Source organism: Lagenorhynchus albirostris, chromosome 15 (assembly GCF_949774975.1).
Source record: "Lagenorhynchus albirostris chromosome 15, mLagAlb1.1, whole genome shotgun sequence".
Lineage (NCBI taxonomy): Eukaryota > Metazoa > Chordata > Mammalia > Artiodactyla > Delphinidae > Lagenorhynchus > Lagenorhynchus albirostris.
Window position 1 is genome coordinate 32148943 of NC_083109.1, and position 16757 is coordinate 32165699.

General features: G+C 37.5%; 1 protein-coding gene across 9 annotated transcripts in view; it reads right to left on the reverse strand.

Moving 5' to 3' along the window:
* SLC23A2 (solute carrier family 23 member 2) overlaps positions 1 to 16757 on the reverse strand; it is a 149298-nt gene that overhangs the window by 42835 nt on the left and 89706 nt on the right. For all 9 annotated transcript variants that reach the window (XM_060123219.1, XM_060123220.1, XM_060123221.1 and 6 more), the window contains 2 exons: positions 2254 to 2370; positions 36 to 193 (listed from right to left, as the gene is read on the reverse strand). In XM_060123219.1, coding sequence (XP_059979202.1) covers positions 36 to 193; positions 2254 to 2370 — 275 coding nt within the window. The remainder of the gene's footprint in view (positions 1 to 35; positions 194 to 2253; positions 2371 to 16757) is intronic.

Sequence of the window (16757 nt, forward strand, 5' to 3'; positions counted from 1 at the left end):
GCTTCAGCATCTCCAATTTAGTGCCCCAATCTCACCTGCATCCAAAAGTTGTTTGCAGCAAAGTTGTGATCCCCACGCAGAAGAAAATGGTCCCGATGAGCTGGCTGGTGGCCCACTGGTCAAATCCCACACACATGGCATCGGCCAGCAGAAAGGGCACCGCGATGGTGCCGCTGAAGCACGTCAGGTAATGCTACGGGTGACAGGGAGACAGAGGGGAAAAGAATAAACCCTTCTTTGTATTTTTTCTGATTTTACCCTAACTTTGCCCACCCCCCTGTTGTTTTTAAAAAGTTACACACATGAAGAATTTGGTTTTTTAGATACACACTCTTATCATATGCCAAATCATCTCTGTTTTTTGCATTTCTCCTTTCCATTACATTTTCTTGTCTTATCACTAACTTGTATTATTAATTATTACTTGCATGAATCCAGACCAGCACAAAGGAAGTACTCAACACAAACACTGGTAGTGTTTTATTTATATAATTCTTACTGGGAATATTTGCTTTTTTAAAATGCTTTTCAGCATCAATTGCTAAAACCATAGGTCTTTCTCCTCTAATCTGTTAACATGAACCGTGTGGCACTGAACCATTCTAGTTAGTCATGCTAGATTTTTCTTCTGGGATTTGATATGCCAATATTTTATGTAGAATTTTACATCTATGTTCTTGAGATAATTCGTCCTTTTTTTTTTTTTTAATTCTTTTAGGTCTGGGGATTAAAGTTACAAGCTTCATTGCACAAGGCGTTTTCCATCTTTTTCTATGGTCTGGCATTGTTTAACAGCCATCAGGGAAGGGCTAGGGTCACACAGTAGCTGTGGGAATCCTCCAGAAAGAGCCCATCCCACTCTTCCTTTAGGGCCCCTCCCCCATTCCTTGTGGCCCTGGCAGGACATTCCAGCCCTCACTGCTCACTTCCCTCCCTCCCAGAGGCCTACCTGTTCAGTTCCTACTTCTGTTCTGTAAACTTCCTATGTTTCTTCCTAATAGTTCCCCATCTCTGGTCATGTTTGCCAAAATGTGCTGCTTGCAGCCCATAAAGCCTAACTGTGTAACACTAATAGGTGTTTGGTGAGGGGAAGAGAACATTCTCATCCAGGACTTCCCAGAGCTGCTCACAAGTTTAAGAGTGCTGTGCACTGTCAAGAAGGGCATGATGCACACAGGGTTTCCCAATCCTATCTGAACAGGGAAGACTACTTCTAGAAACATCTATAATATAAACATTTCAAAAAACGAGTTTCTTGAATCTGATTCCAGATACTCAGCCCTAGGGAAATTATTTGCCAAGACCAGTCAGCTCCTTTGGTTATGTCTTCTTTATTAGATGCCTTTCTGTCCAGGTTACCAAGTGCTTTGATACCTACGGGGAGGGGCCTGGAAACGGGACCAAAGCATCAGCTCTCATCAGGTACAGTTCACCTCCAAGTGAATAAACCTCTCTGGATAACGGGACTGATTTTCTCAGCATGAACTGATCATTCAAACGTAAAGAATGGAAAGTGAAACCTCAAAACCAAGGCAAACACAGGCCAGGGGTATGTGTCTGGACAAAGAGGCTTCCATGTCATCCCCTTTCTCCTAAAGCCCCACTTCAATCGTAAGTGGGAAAAGGGAGTGGTGGTGGTGGTGGGGGGAGTGGGTACCAAAGATTCAGGAGTCCTGCATTAGCTTGGGTCACCTCTCGCCCCATCCCCCCACCCCTCCCCTGGCAGCTTCCCTGCTCTGCTCCCACTGGAAATTGCAGCAGACAAAGCAGACACCACCGAGGCGAAGTTTGCCTTCCTTTAAAAATAAGATTGAAGCCTCCACATTTATGCCCTGACCAACACAGCACTTCTCAGTGTCACCCATATTTCATGGCAGAACTGACGGTGACTGTGGTTGATTAACTAGGCATGAGAGATGAACATTAACCCTTTTTTTCTCTATTCTTCTACCTTTATCTTCCCTCTATTCTCCCCTTTCCACACATCTATGATCTTTTCCCCTTACTTCCATGTCATTTCTCTTGCTTATTCCCTGAACATTTTCCTTCTTTCATTCCATGATTAACCTACTCCTCCTGTTTTCCTCCTTTCACTGTTATGAAGTTCATGTTAACAATTCCCATTCAACATTCTTAAAAGAGTAATTTATATTAAAGTTGTCAATAAATAAAAAATAAAAATTGAATTTTAAATAATCCAGACAGACAATTCAAGCATCTGCTGGTGGTTATATTCCAAAGGAATCATCTTACCTGCAACCCCAGAAATATGCACAGGTACCAGGGAGGAACATCTTCTATGGTGTAAATCATGTCCGATCTCTGGGGGTCAAGACTGCCCGTGCTATCCAAGGTCTCAGCAAGAGAGCTCTGTGAACGAGAGGGAGAAAACAAGTTGTTTAATGGAAGCAAGGACTAAAGTTAACTCAGCACAGGCTACTGTTACTGAAAAACAACTTTATAAAGTGTCTGTTGCTCTCCTGTAAAATTAAGCCTTGGTCACCTCTGACACAGTGTCAAGCGCACTCACTTGGTGGGACAGTCTGCTCTCAGGATTTGGGGCTTCAGCATTCCTTCCATCAACTCACACCCAAGAGCACCCAACTTGCTCAGAGCTTCTCCCCAAGACTGGGCACCCACTGCATGGAGAGGGATGCTCCCAAGGTTGAGACCACAAAGTAATACCTTGGCATGAGCTGCCCTTGGGTAGTAACCCTAATGAAGCAATGTTACAAAATGCTAACCACTTTCCAACAGAGAGCACTAATCTGTCCCTCCTATCCCATTCCATCCCTGCAAGGAAAAAGACTTCTGTACCTAAACACCCTTCTTTTAAAACACTGCTGCTCAGACATAATGGTGAGTGAAGAGAGCAAAGGTATACAGATATGATGATTCAAATTTTGTTTTAAAAAACAGACTAAAAATGTATTTATACTTCAGGGAACTTTTTTTTTTCTTTTCCTCTCACCATTACTAAAGATTTTTTTAAATGTTAAGCCTTGCATCCTTTATAAGCCAGAATCTTTACAAAGACCAGACACTTTAGGTTATAGTCTAGACATTTCCAGTCAGCTTCAGCTTTAGCATCACTTTTGAACTCATCCAGTATCTGAGCCAAACTGAAAACTCGGGGGTTCCCCCATATACCCTCAATACTGCTGTAGTTTCTAAAACCCTACAAACAATTTCTTGGAATCCAAGATGTGCATTTTTTTTTTTTTAGTTTTTTAATAACATAAAGTGCCTAAGAGGAAATAAAATTAAAAGATGTGCCACAAAAAAGATAAAGATGATAACATTCTGATCCTTGGCCACACCTAGCCCAATTTGTACCCCCTTTCCAATGGATTTGATCCACATTTGAAAGATGCTGACTCCTTATGTTTATCACTCCATTTTTCATGCACAGGGATTTGGGGGCCAAATACTCTTGAACGAAAGAAGTGACACAATTCAGCCTTACCTTCTAAAGCCTAAAGGTAAATATCTGATGTAAATTGACATTTTATCTAATCCAAATGTGAATTGAATATGACCTTTCGGAAAGAACTTTTTCTTCCATTCAAAAATGGATGCTGGCAGATCTGCATTATTAAATGGGTTTAAACCTATTATAAGTGTCATTTAAAATTTGTTTGTAGTGGTGGTAGAGAAAGTACATATGATGAGGAACTTGATATGTGGTGATGTACAGTAAAGGATTAACTCAGCAGGTCTGGGTTGTCCAAACCCTGCACATTTCAAAGAGAAGTTTGGCCCTTGCCTGCCACCTGGAAGATAACCTCTGTGCTCTTGGAATATCCTGCCTCTTAAGAGTGTATCTGTTTACCTGAATGAAGCCTTGAGCTGCCCTTCATAGATTATGCTAACAATGCAACTGATGATGGGGCCTTGGGCCACATGGTATCAGTTTGACTCCAGAGGGTCTGGCAACACTCCTTCAGTGTTGTCACACTTTGTTTCGGGGGAAATTAAGCACTGCTCACATGATTCCACTAGGAAGAGGACAACCGAAAGCTTGTTCTGTGTCTCCTAGACCTTGCCCTAACATGTTTTTTTCCATTGATCTTAATCTGACCCTTTCTCTCAAATAAGCTGTAACCAGGAGTGTAATAGCTCTTCTGAATTCTGAGTCCTCCTAGCAAACCACTGAACCTGATTTGGGACTCCCAAATCAGTCTTGGAAATCCCTGAACTAAGTTGACCATTTGCTGACATGATGCAACTATGGATACTGGACTCACTATAAAAAGGACAATTCAACACTATCATATGACCTACAGATGGGGAATGTTACTGCTCACAAAGTAACAAAAAGAAATATCTGAAAACAGAGTATAGTAACACTACAATTACTACATTAGTACAATCTGTTACAATAATATTATACGCATTATTATTCTAATGATTCCAAAATGACTAGTTTTAACTATAAAACAGATGAACAGAAATGAAAAGACTGCATCTGTCCTCTTTCAGGCCTGGAAGGCTAAGATTAAGATGTGTACACAAACATATACATATACTGTACACACACAATTTTTCTTAGTAATGAGGGTGGTTCTACAACTCAGAAATGGAACTAATGTAAAAAGTCCACAAATGGTATTAAGAAAAAGTAGGGAATTGTGTGGTCAAGGGGATCAGTGAACTCTGTCAGAAAAATGCTGCACCACCCTTCCCAGAGACAGAAGGAGTGTGTTTGGTCACTGTGGACCCTGGTACCACATTCTGTTACCACTGCATGAACAATATGAACTCTCTTAAAACTGCAAAACAAAAAGCTCCAACAGCGAGGTTTCTTTAAAAGATGACTACATTAATAATTTGATGATATCATCTTGAATAGGCTTTTCCATATTATTCTATGGTCTAAGATAATCTAAAGGAAAAGGAAATTACCTGTTCTTCAAAGATTAGTGAACTCAGAATTCAGTTCTCTTGTTGGAGACTTCTTAAAAGATCGTTAATAACCTTTCCAATCTCTCCTATGGTTATTTATCTAGTACAGCACTTTTAAGTCACTTGTAGTCTTTTTCTCTAGGAAATAATTTCCTCTACAGCAGGAGTCAGCAAACTCTTTCTATAAAGGGTTATGCAGTAAATATTTTAGGCCTTGTGAGCCATATGGTTCTGTCACAAATACTCAACTCTGCTATTATAGTGCAAAAGAACATTAGACAATATGTAAACAAATGAGTTATAGCTGTGTTCCAATAAAACTTTATTTACAGAAACAAGTGTTGGGCCAGATTTAGTTTGCAGGATGCAGCTTGCTAACCCTGCTATAGGGTTTCAAATTGATTATCATAAAGTTGTAGTTAATATTCTCTTATACATGTTTCTTATATTTCCTTTCACATTGCTAATATGCATTAGTGCTTTCTCATCTTTCACCTTAATCAGGTCCACCAAAGATCAATGTCACTGGTCTTTTCAATAACCTGTTTTTGAGTTCTAGTAAAACATGGTTGATTGACCACATCTGTCATTTCCTCTAACTCCTAAAAACACTAAGAATAAATATGACACAAATCTACAAGGACAAAGAAAACAGTAGAAAGAGAAATGAGAATAACATATTTTGGAATATGCAAAGCATTTGTATGAGCTGTGACCCATTTAGGAGAGGGAAGGAACCTAAAACATAGGTGCCTGGAGAGGGAAGGTATAAAGAAGCAAGTTGGTTGACCAACAGAAGTCCAGAAAGGTTCTATGCTTGGAGGCACAAGACAGAGTAGGGATGGAAAGAAGATGGGATTTAACTCTGCGAACCAATCAGACACCCTGTTGCCTACTGCTGTCTTCATCCTACAAGACACAAAAATGTATTGTTTGAAGAATACAAATCAGAAACACCTCAGACTGAAGAATGCTATGTGGGGTTAAATGCAAGCGTGAACAGCGGGATCCTCATCTGCTTCCAAATGCTGGAAGCCAGGTTATATACCCACAGGAGGAGACTAGAGGATTTATTTCTAGAGGAATTGATCAGCCTCAGAGACAAGACACTGCCATCTCTAGACCCTACAGTGATAAGACAGCTTTCCCTACTCAGTGGAAAGGCCCATCAGTAGACAAACTTCATCCACACACAATGACCCTACAGTCATATTTTTTATTGCCTCACATTCCTCCAAAACTAAGAGCCAAATAAACAGAGGAAATAGGGTCCATGTAGTAGAAAGAAAACATATTGGGGGTGGAGGGGGAGAAACCTGTGTCTTCACAAAAATAAAAATATTTTGAACCTGGGAAGAGAGCACTGCCGTTTTAAAAGCTTTAATCAGCAAAAACAAACAAACAAAAAAAAAAAAACAGGAAAAGAGATCTTAGAAACTAAAAACAAAATAGGAAAAAAAAATTCAACAAAAGGGTTGAAAGTCAAATATATATGCTCAAAATAACAAAAAGACAAATACTGGGACTTCCCCGGTGGTCCAGTGGTAAAGAATCTGCCTTCCAATGCAGGGAATGTGGGTTCAATCCCTGGTCGGGGAACTAAGATCCCACATGCAGCGAGGCAACCAAGCCTGCGTACCACAACTACAGAGTCCACGCACCACAACTACAGAGTCCATGCACTCTGGAGCCTGCATGCCACAACTACAGAGCCCATGCACTCTGGAGCCTGTGCACCACAACTAGAGAGAGAAAACCCACACACCACAACTGGAGAGAAGCCCGTGCACTGCAATAAAGAGCCCGTGTGCCACAATGAAAGATCCTACATGCTGCAACTAAGACCTGATGCGGCCAAAAGTAAAATAAATAAATAAAAATAAATATTTAGGGGAGGGGGAGGAAAAAAAGTCATGTCAGCATGACAGAAGCAACCAGCCCGTGATGCACCATCCCAAATCTTTGAGCATAATAAAAATGTTGCTTAAAACAAAAGACAAGAAATAATAACAATTTTTATGGAAGAAAACAGAATATAGGAATCAAAGAAATAAGAAATTTCCAAGAACTAAAGGATATGCCTACAAATTAGAAAGATGCACTAAGTACTCAATAAATTAATGAAAAAGGATTCAGATATTTTGAAAACTCAATCAACTGTATTAAAAAATTTAAGAACAAAGGGAAATAAAATGTGAGTTGAAAGAATCTGGACAGAAGGGGGAAAAACAGAAAGATGAAAGTGGTAGGAGCACAAGAGGGAAGAGACAACATGAAAAAAATGTAAGAGAAAAAAAGATTAGAGAGAAGTGATAAAGAAGGCAGACAAAGGAGATCCAAAATATGCATAATTGGAGCCCCCAAATAAGAAAACCAAAGGAAGAGAATGGAACAAAAAATAAAGATATAATTCAAGACAACATTCATTAGCCTTGAAGCTAAATATTGAAAGTGCCAGGAAAAACTGACCCCGGTCAGCATCAAAACTTATGACATGATTATTATCATGTGATAGTCATTAAAGTTACTGATTATCAAAGATAAATAAAGAATAGGACAGGCAAAAAGATCAAGATACTGACTTAAAGAAAAAACCAGCCTGAGTTCTTCATAGCCACATTCAACACCAGAAAATGGGAAAACAGCAACTATTATGATTCAATTATTTTCTTAACTTTGTGTTATAGAATTTTTCAAACATATACAAAGGTAGAAGGAATATGAAATGCCTGCCCTATATCTACCCCCAACTCCAGCTTCAAAATTTATTAGCCCTATGTTCTTCTTTAATCTATTCCCCATACCATTCCAACTTTACTGGGGTAAGGGGATGGATTATTTTAAACTGAATCCTCAAAATACATAAATTTGTCCATAAACACATATGTATGTCTCTTCAGCAGATAAAGACTTTTAAAAAGAAGCAAAATACCATTACATGCTAATAAAATTAACCATTTCTTCATATCACCTAATACCCAATGCTTTTAAAACTTTTTCCATATTGTATCAAAACTTTGTTACAGCTGATTTATTTGAGTCAGGATCCAAACGATGTCCCAAGGATTTTATACCCAGTTGAACTCTCCTTCAAGGCTAAATGCTATAGATAAATTCTCATCCAAAACTATTCCCATGATCCAGCTCTTCTCTTGGAAACTACTACTATAGTGTTACTTCTCTAACTTCAGTGAACATATCAAATCACATAGGAATTGTATGAAAATGCAAATTCTGATTCAGCAGGTCTTGGTTGGGGCAGAGATTCTACGTTTCTAACATGTAGGTAATGATGTCAATGATGCTAGTGCATGGACTACACTTTGAATATCAAGGGCCTAGAAGGTGAACTTCGGTCAACCCAGAAATTATTAGGGAAACCAGCAGAAGGCTTGTCTCAAATTAACTGTAGAAATAAAACTAAAAATAGGGATTAGATGTATAAAATGGACAACTAATAAGAACATGCTGTACAAAAAATAAATTAAAAATAAAATTCGGGCTTCCCTGGTGGCGCAGTGGTTGAGAGTCCACCTGCCGATGCGCAGGGGACACGGGTTCGTGTCCCGGTCCGGGAAGATCCCACATGCTGCGGGGCGGCTGGGCCCGTGAGCCGTGGCCGCTGAGCCTGCGCGTCCGGAGCCTGTGCTCCACGACGGGAGAGGCCACAACAGTGAGAGGCCCACGTATCGCAAAAAAAATAAAATAAAATAAAAAATAAAATAAAATAAAATTCAAAAATTCCAAAATACCAAAAAAAAAACAAACCTAAAAATAGGGATTAGATTGCCAGAATATATAAATGCACCAAAAAGATAGTCATTACAATTAACAAAATGTGAGAGTGAAAAGGAAAAAGGCAAGCGGTAGAATAAATTAATTGTCATCTAATATAGCTGGAAGTCAAAGGATGATACTTGAAACTAACAAATCAATTATAATGATGGGCAAAAGTAATATTTCTGACCAAAATCAGATAGTAGAGGAGAGAAAGAGCAAAAGGAAGGAAGGAAAAACAGTAATTTTGTTACTGTTCATGGTAGGAAACTAGAAGACAATGAAATAAAGGGTTAAGTATATTGTTCTATAGTTATGATTATATAGGTGTCCACTAGAATAAAGTACAGAAGTTTTTAAATATCACAACTACACACACAAATAAATAAAATAGATACTTGTCATTATCACTAAATGTAAACAGGCTAAACTCAACTATTGAAAGAACAAGATTTTAAGACCTTCTCAAAGCAAAACTCAATTCTATGCTGTATATAAGAGATACACCTAAGAATGAGCAAAGCTAAAGAAAAATGCAAATAAAGTCTTAATTATCTTCAAACAAGGTAGTATTCTAGCTAAAGAGCAATAACCAAGACAAATATGAGTATGTTTTAAATGATAAAAGGTACAATTCACCATAAACATGTTATAAATGTCTATGTACAAATAAGAGAGAGTCGATAATTATAAAGCAAAATATCTCAGAAATATGAGAAATCTAAAAAATACCAATAATGGGAAATTAATCTCTCAATTTATGGCAGACCAAATGGCAGGCAAAAGAAAAGATGTAATAACTAATAAAATATAACCTAAATATTTAACTGTTTTCAATTATCTAGAACACAAAAATTCACAAAAAATATTTGCAAAAATTTAACCATAAGGAACACATCAATACATTCCAAAAAATAACACAAGTAACATTTTCTGATCACAATACAATAAAACTGGAAATTAAAAAAACAGACAATCAAAAACCCTCCTCCTGGGGCTTCCCTGGTGGCACAGTGGTTGAGAGTCCGCCTGCCGATGCAGGGGACACGGGATCGTGCCCTGGTCCAGGGGGATCCCACATGCCGCGGAGCGGCTGGGCCCGTGAGCTATGGCTGCTGAGCCTGTGCGTCCGGAGCCTGTGCTCCGCAACGGGAGAGGCCACAGCGGTGAGAGGCCCGCGTACAGCAAGAAACAAAAACAAAAACAAAACAAAAAAACCCTCCTCCAGGGACTTCCCTGGTGGTCCAGTGGTTAAGAATCAGCCTTGCAATGCAGGGGATGCCAGTTTGACCCTGGTGCAGGAACTAAGATCCTACATGGCACAGTGCAACTAAGCCCACATGCCGCAACTACTGAGCCCATGCGCTCTGGAGCCTGTACGTCACAACTAGAGAGAAGCCTGCGCACCACCATGAGGAGCCTGCATGCCACAACAAAAGATCCCATGTGCCGCAACTAAGACCTGACTCAGCCAAAAGAAAAAGAAAAACCCTCCTCTATCTGGAAATTTTTAAATGTCCCCTTAAAGGGCAAAGGGGAAGAAATATGATCCAAAATAGAAAACTATTTAGAAAATAGAAAATTTATTAGAATTAACTAATGAAAATCCACTGGATATAGCTAAAGCAGTGCTTAGTGGAAAATTCATAGTCTTTGCACTTAAAACAAAAGGACAAACTAAGCATATGCCTCAAAAAATAATAGAAAATAACAGGAAAACCAATAAAGGAATAAAAAACGGATACATCAGAAAACAGAAAAGCATTTGCACTAAGTAAATCTAAAATTTAGTTCTTTTAAATTAAAAAAAACCCAACTAGCTAATCCAGGGAAATAAAAATGAAGCAATGTGGAAGGAGAAAGGACAAGCATAAAAAATCAGAAAAAAAGTGGAAATAATCACAGAATAAAGGAATTAAAAAACATAAAAATCCATTTTGCTCAGTTCTATGTATATAACTTGAAAATTAGAATGAGTCAAATTTTTAGAAAAAAATACTTTACCAAAACTGACTCTAGAATAAAATAAGTCCCAAACTGACTGATTCCCAAAGAAGAAATAGAAATTCTCAAAGGTATGTCAAAAAAAAATACTAGACTCAGATGATTTTATAGGGAACGCTAACAAACTTTTAAATACACACACACTCAACATATTACATGTAATATTTATGTTTCATACACAGACACAAATTCCCATGTTTTTTAAGGAAAAGAACACTCCCCCAAATCTTTTTTTTTTTGCCAAGCCGCATGGCATGTGGGATCTTAGTACCCTGACCAGGGATTGAACCCGCACCCCCTGCAGTGGAAGTGCAAAGTGTTAACCACTGGACTGCCAGGGAAGTCCCTCCCCAAAATCTTTTGTGAAGCAAACATAATACCGATATCTAAACCTCCCAAAGATGACACTACCACCCCCCCAAAAAAACTTCAGATCAACCCCACTCATGAATATTAATGCTCAAATCCTAAAGAAATATGTATTAACAAAATCCAGCAATGCATTAAAAAATAATAATATATTGTGATCATACACATCAAGAATGCATTGATGGTTCAACACTGACAGCCTCAGTTGTTGCTGATCTATCTCTCAATAGATCATATTGAAAGATATTAGGAGGAAAATCAAATGATCATCTCTATAACACACAGAAAGCATCTGCTCAAAATTCAAAAGTTATACTTGATTTTGAAAGATTCAATAGATTAAGAATAAGGATATTTCCTTCACATAGTGAAATGTATCTATTTAGGCCAAAACCACTATCATAATAGAGAAACTATAACCACCAAAGTCAAGGATGTCCACTATTACCCCCATTACTTTTACTGAAGGTACTAGCCAATGCTAGATACCTCTAGTAAAGAAAGTTCGTTTTCTTATTCTAGATAAGAAAGTGAAATTACAAGAATAAAAATTAGATAAGGCAAGGTAAACTTATCACTATTTGCAAATGACATGAATGTATACTTGGAAAATCTGAGTAATCAAGTGAAAACAAGATATTCAGTAAAGTAATGGAATATAAAACCAATACATAGTCATCAACAGTTTACAAGGTTTGTAGATATAATGGACAAACAAGTTTGATTACAAATAGACATGAGAAAGATAAACTACCTATCAATAAACTTGTGAAATATGAAAGACATAAATGAAGAAAACTTCAAAACCCCTCCTAAAAGATACAAAAGAAGAACAGAACAAACAGAAAGACTTATCACAGTCTTAAACATGAAGACTAAGCATCATATAGATGCCAATTTTCTCTAAGCGAATTACTAAATCTATGCAATCCCAATAAAAATACCAATAGGTATTTTTGGGGTTGTTGGGGGATGATGAGGGTGATTAGACAAGCTGATTCTACAGCTCATAAATATGATTACAAAAATTCTAAAAAAGAGCAACATGGAGAAACTAGCCCTAAAAGATATAAAACACCATTAGCCTACAATAAAAATATGGTACTGGTGCCTGAATAGACAGAACATCTAAACAGAATATAAAGCCCTGAAATAGGCCTAATTACATTGGGGATTTGGTATATGACAAAGGTATTTCATATCACTTGAGGAAAAGATGAGATTATTCAATAAATGGGGTCGGGGTACTGGGTAGCCATCTGGGAAACAAAGCTGGAGCCATATCTTAAGAGTAATTCCAAATAGATCAGGGTATTTATTAAACATAAATAACCATGAAAGTACTAGCAGAAAACAAGAAGAGAATTCCCTTATAAATTTAGAATAAAAAAAGGCCTTTCTAACCATGGCTCAAAATCCAGAATCCATAAAAGATTGACTAATTTAACTACATAATTTTTTATCAGCTCTACATGGCAAAAATCATAAGCCAAATGGTGACATCTGTAACTCTTATCAAAAAGGGCAACGCTCTCCTAGAAATGAGTAAAAAGACCAAGAACCAATACTTAAAACGGCATAAAAGATATGAAAGAAAGTACACAGAAAAGGAAATACAAGTGGCTCTTAAGCATGTGAAAAAGAGATGCAACCTCACTAATGAAAAATACAAGATAAAATTATAGTATGACAACCAAATTGAGAGACATAGTACAAAGTAAATTGGCCCATACTATTCAGAAATGTCAAGGTAATGAAAGACAAACAACACTATGGAACTGTTCCAGATCAAAGGAGACTAAAGATACACATTAACGGGACTTCTCTGGTGGTGCAGTGGTTAAGAATCCGCCTGCCAATGCACGGGACACGGGTTCGAGCCCTGGTCCAGGAAGATCCCACATGCCACGGAGCAGCTAAGCCCGTGCACCACAACTACTGAGCCTGCGTGCCACAACTACTGAGCCCACATGCCACAACTACTGAAGCCCGTGCACCTAGAGTCCGTGCTCTGCAAAGAGAAACCACTGCAATGAGAAGCCCGCGCACCACAACAAAGAGTAGCCCCTGCTCGCCGCAACTAGAGAAAGACCACATGCAGCAACGAAGACCCAATGCAGCCAAAAATAAATAAATTAATAAAAAAAGATACACATTAACAATTAGATGCATTAAGTGATATTGATTTGGATCCTGTAACTAAGCTTTATCTATTTAACTCCTTATTATTTAGCTGTAAGGGACATTACTGGAACTGAGGAAATGAAAATTATTAAGGTTTATTTTAAAATTGAAATTAATGAAATCAACCAATTATCAATAATAATTTTATCAATGTGAATATCATAATGTTTTTGTTTTTAGGAAATACACACTTAAGTTATTTAGGAATAAAGGAGCATTATGTCTGTAACTTACTTTCAAACAGTGTAGAAATAATAGGTGTATATAGAGAGAATGATTTTTAAAACCATGAGATTATTCAAGATATTAAAATTAATTTTAAAAATAAAAAAATTCCACATATATTTACTAACCTGGTGAGGTATACATTATGTAGGTGGGGTGGGGACTAGCAGTGGCTCACCGTCCATGGTACAACACTCTCGGATATGTGTGCGGGCATGAGTGGAAAAGAATGTGGAATATACACACCAGACTGCCCGCTGCCAATTATGTGGGGTAGACCAAGAATGGAGGCAGCACATTTTAAACTGTTTAATACAATTTTGAACTGTTTATGTTAAACAAGTATGCTCAAGAGAACTTTGTTTTTCAAGACCAGCTAGTACCGGGATAAAAGGTAACTTAAAGAGAATCTGCAGGAATCATAAGTCAAAAAAGGTAAAAACTAAAAAACACTTAAAAAAAATACCCTCATTATGAAGTTCAAGTCCTTCAACATCCCTAATCTAAGAGTCCCAATGATACTGAGGTCCATCCTATGGACTCATGATTGATGATTTGAGGCATTATCCTTCTCATCCTTTCAGGAAAACAAAATCCCTTTAAGCAAATTCCAAGATGAGTATCTTATAGCTAATATCATATTAGCCAGCATTTATCATAAGAACTTCAAGAGTTTTAATGGACATCAGAAAAGTCAAGTTTTTAATAAAATAAGTGAATACATTACAATGAATTAAGAAACCTGTGAATATGGGGAACGCAAAGGACAGGCTCTCTTGCTCTCAGTTCTCTTGTCTCTTCTTGAATGGTCCATTCTTATTTCACAGTCAGGTGTTCAGATAGCCTTTCAATGCCATCTGAAAAGCAAGATCCCAGAGGGCAGCATCCTCTGGTATGAAGTTTTCTTTACACAAATTTAAGACAGCAAAGGACCTAAACGTTTCATTTTCTTCACCTTTAAAACAGGGATAGTGATAGCACCTTTCTAACAGGGTTGCTATGAGGACTAAATGTGACAGGTTGCTTAAAGCATTCAGCCAAGGGTCTGGATGCTTAGCACTATTCAACACATGATAACTCTCACTATCCTTGTCATTTCGTAATACAAGGGAAAAAAAGACCAGGAAAATAGGAAGATACTCTATTTCACTAGTATTCAAGGAAATACACACCTATCAAAGTTTAGATGATGAAAAAAATGTTCACACAAACAATAAATGTCTAGCAGAAATGTGCTAACTTTAGTGTACTAGATATTTTTCCTGCCAACAGATCAGTAAAAGGTACAGCTACAGATGTTTAAAAACCTGAAGAATTAATGTTCTCTACTATTCATTTCAAACAAATGACAATGGAGACACAACGACCCAAAACCTATGGGATGCAGCAAAAGCAGTTCTAAGGGGGAAGTTTATAGCAATACAAGTCCACCTTAAGAAGCAGGAAACATCTTGAATAAACAACCTAACCTTGCACCTCAAGCAATTAGAGAAAGAAGAACAAAAAAACCCCAAAGCTACCAGAAGAAAAGAAATCATAAAAATCAGATCAGAAATAAATGAAAAAGAAATGAAGGAAACAATAGCAAAGATCAATAAAACTAAAAGCTGGTTCTTTGAGAAGATAAACAAAATAGATAAACCACTAGCCAGACTCATCAAGAAAAAAAAGGGAGAAGACTCAAATCAATAGAATTAAAAATGAAAAAGGAGAAGTTACAACTGACACTGCAGAAATAAAAAAGATCATGAGAGATTACTACAAGCAACTCTATGCCAATAAAATGGACAACCTGGAAGAAATGGACAAACTCTTAGAAATGCACAACCTGCCAAGACTGAATCAGGAAGAAATAGAAAATATGAACAGACCAATCACAAGCACTGAAATTGAAACTGTGATTAAAAATCTTCCAACAAACAAAAGCCCAGGACCAGATGGCTTCACAGGCGAATTCTATCAAACATTTAGAGAAGAGCTAACACCTATCCTTCTCAAACTCTTCCAAAATATAGCAGAGGGAGGAACACTCCCAAATTCCTTCTACGAGGCCACCATCACCTTGATACCAAAACCAGACAAGGATGTCACAAAGAAAGAAAACTACAGGCCAATATCACTGATGAACATAGATGCAAAAATCCTCAACAAAATACTAGCAAACAGAATCCAACAGCACATTAAAAGGATTATACACCATGATCAAGTGGGGTTTATCCCAGGAATGCAAGGATTCTTCAATATACGCAAATCTATCAATGTGACAAACCATATTAACAAATTGAAGGAGAAAAACCATATGATCATCTCAATAGATGCAGAGAAAGCTTTCGACAAAATTCAACACCCATTTATGATAAAAACCCTGCAGAAAGTAGGCATAGAGGGAACTTTCCTCAACATAATAAAGGCCATATATGACAAGCCCACAGCCAACATCATCCTCAATGGTGAAAAACTGAAAGCATTTCCACTAAGATCAGGAACAAGACAAGATTTCCCACTCTCACCACTCTTATTCAATATAGTTTTGGAAGTTTTAGCCACAGCAATCACAGAAGAAAAGGAAATAAAAGGAATCCAAATCGGAAAAGAAGAAGTAAAGCTGTCACTGTTTGCAGATGACATGATGCTATACATAGAGAATCCTAAAGATGCTACCAGAAAACTACTGGAGATAATCAATGAATTTGGCAAAGTAGCAGGATACAAAATTAATGCACAGAAGTCTCTTGCATTCCTATATACTAATGATGAAAAATCTGAAAGTGAAATCAAGAAAACACTCCCATTTACCATTGCAACAAAAAGAATAAAATATCTAGGAATAAACCTACCTAAGGACACAAAAGACCTGTATGCAGAAAATTATAAGACACTGATGAAAGAAATCAAAGATGATACAAATAGATGGAGAGATATACCATGTTCTTGGATTGGAAGAATCAACATTGTGAAAATGACTCTACTACCCAAAGCAATCTATAAATTCAATGCAATCCCTATCAAACTACCACTGGAATTTTTCACAGAACTAGAACAAAAAATTTCACAATTTGTTTGGAAACACCAAAGACCCCGAATAGCCAAAGCAATCTTGAGAACGAAAAAAGGAGCTGGAGGAATCAGGCTTCCTGACTTCAGACTATACTACAAGGCTACAGTAATCAAGACAGTATGGTACTGGCACAAAAGCAGATAGATCAATGGAACAGGATAGAAAGCCCAGAGATAAACCCACACACATATGGACACCTTGTCTTTGATAAAGGTGGCAGGAATGTACAGTGGAG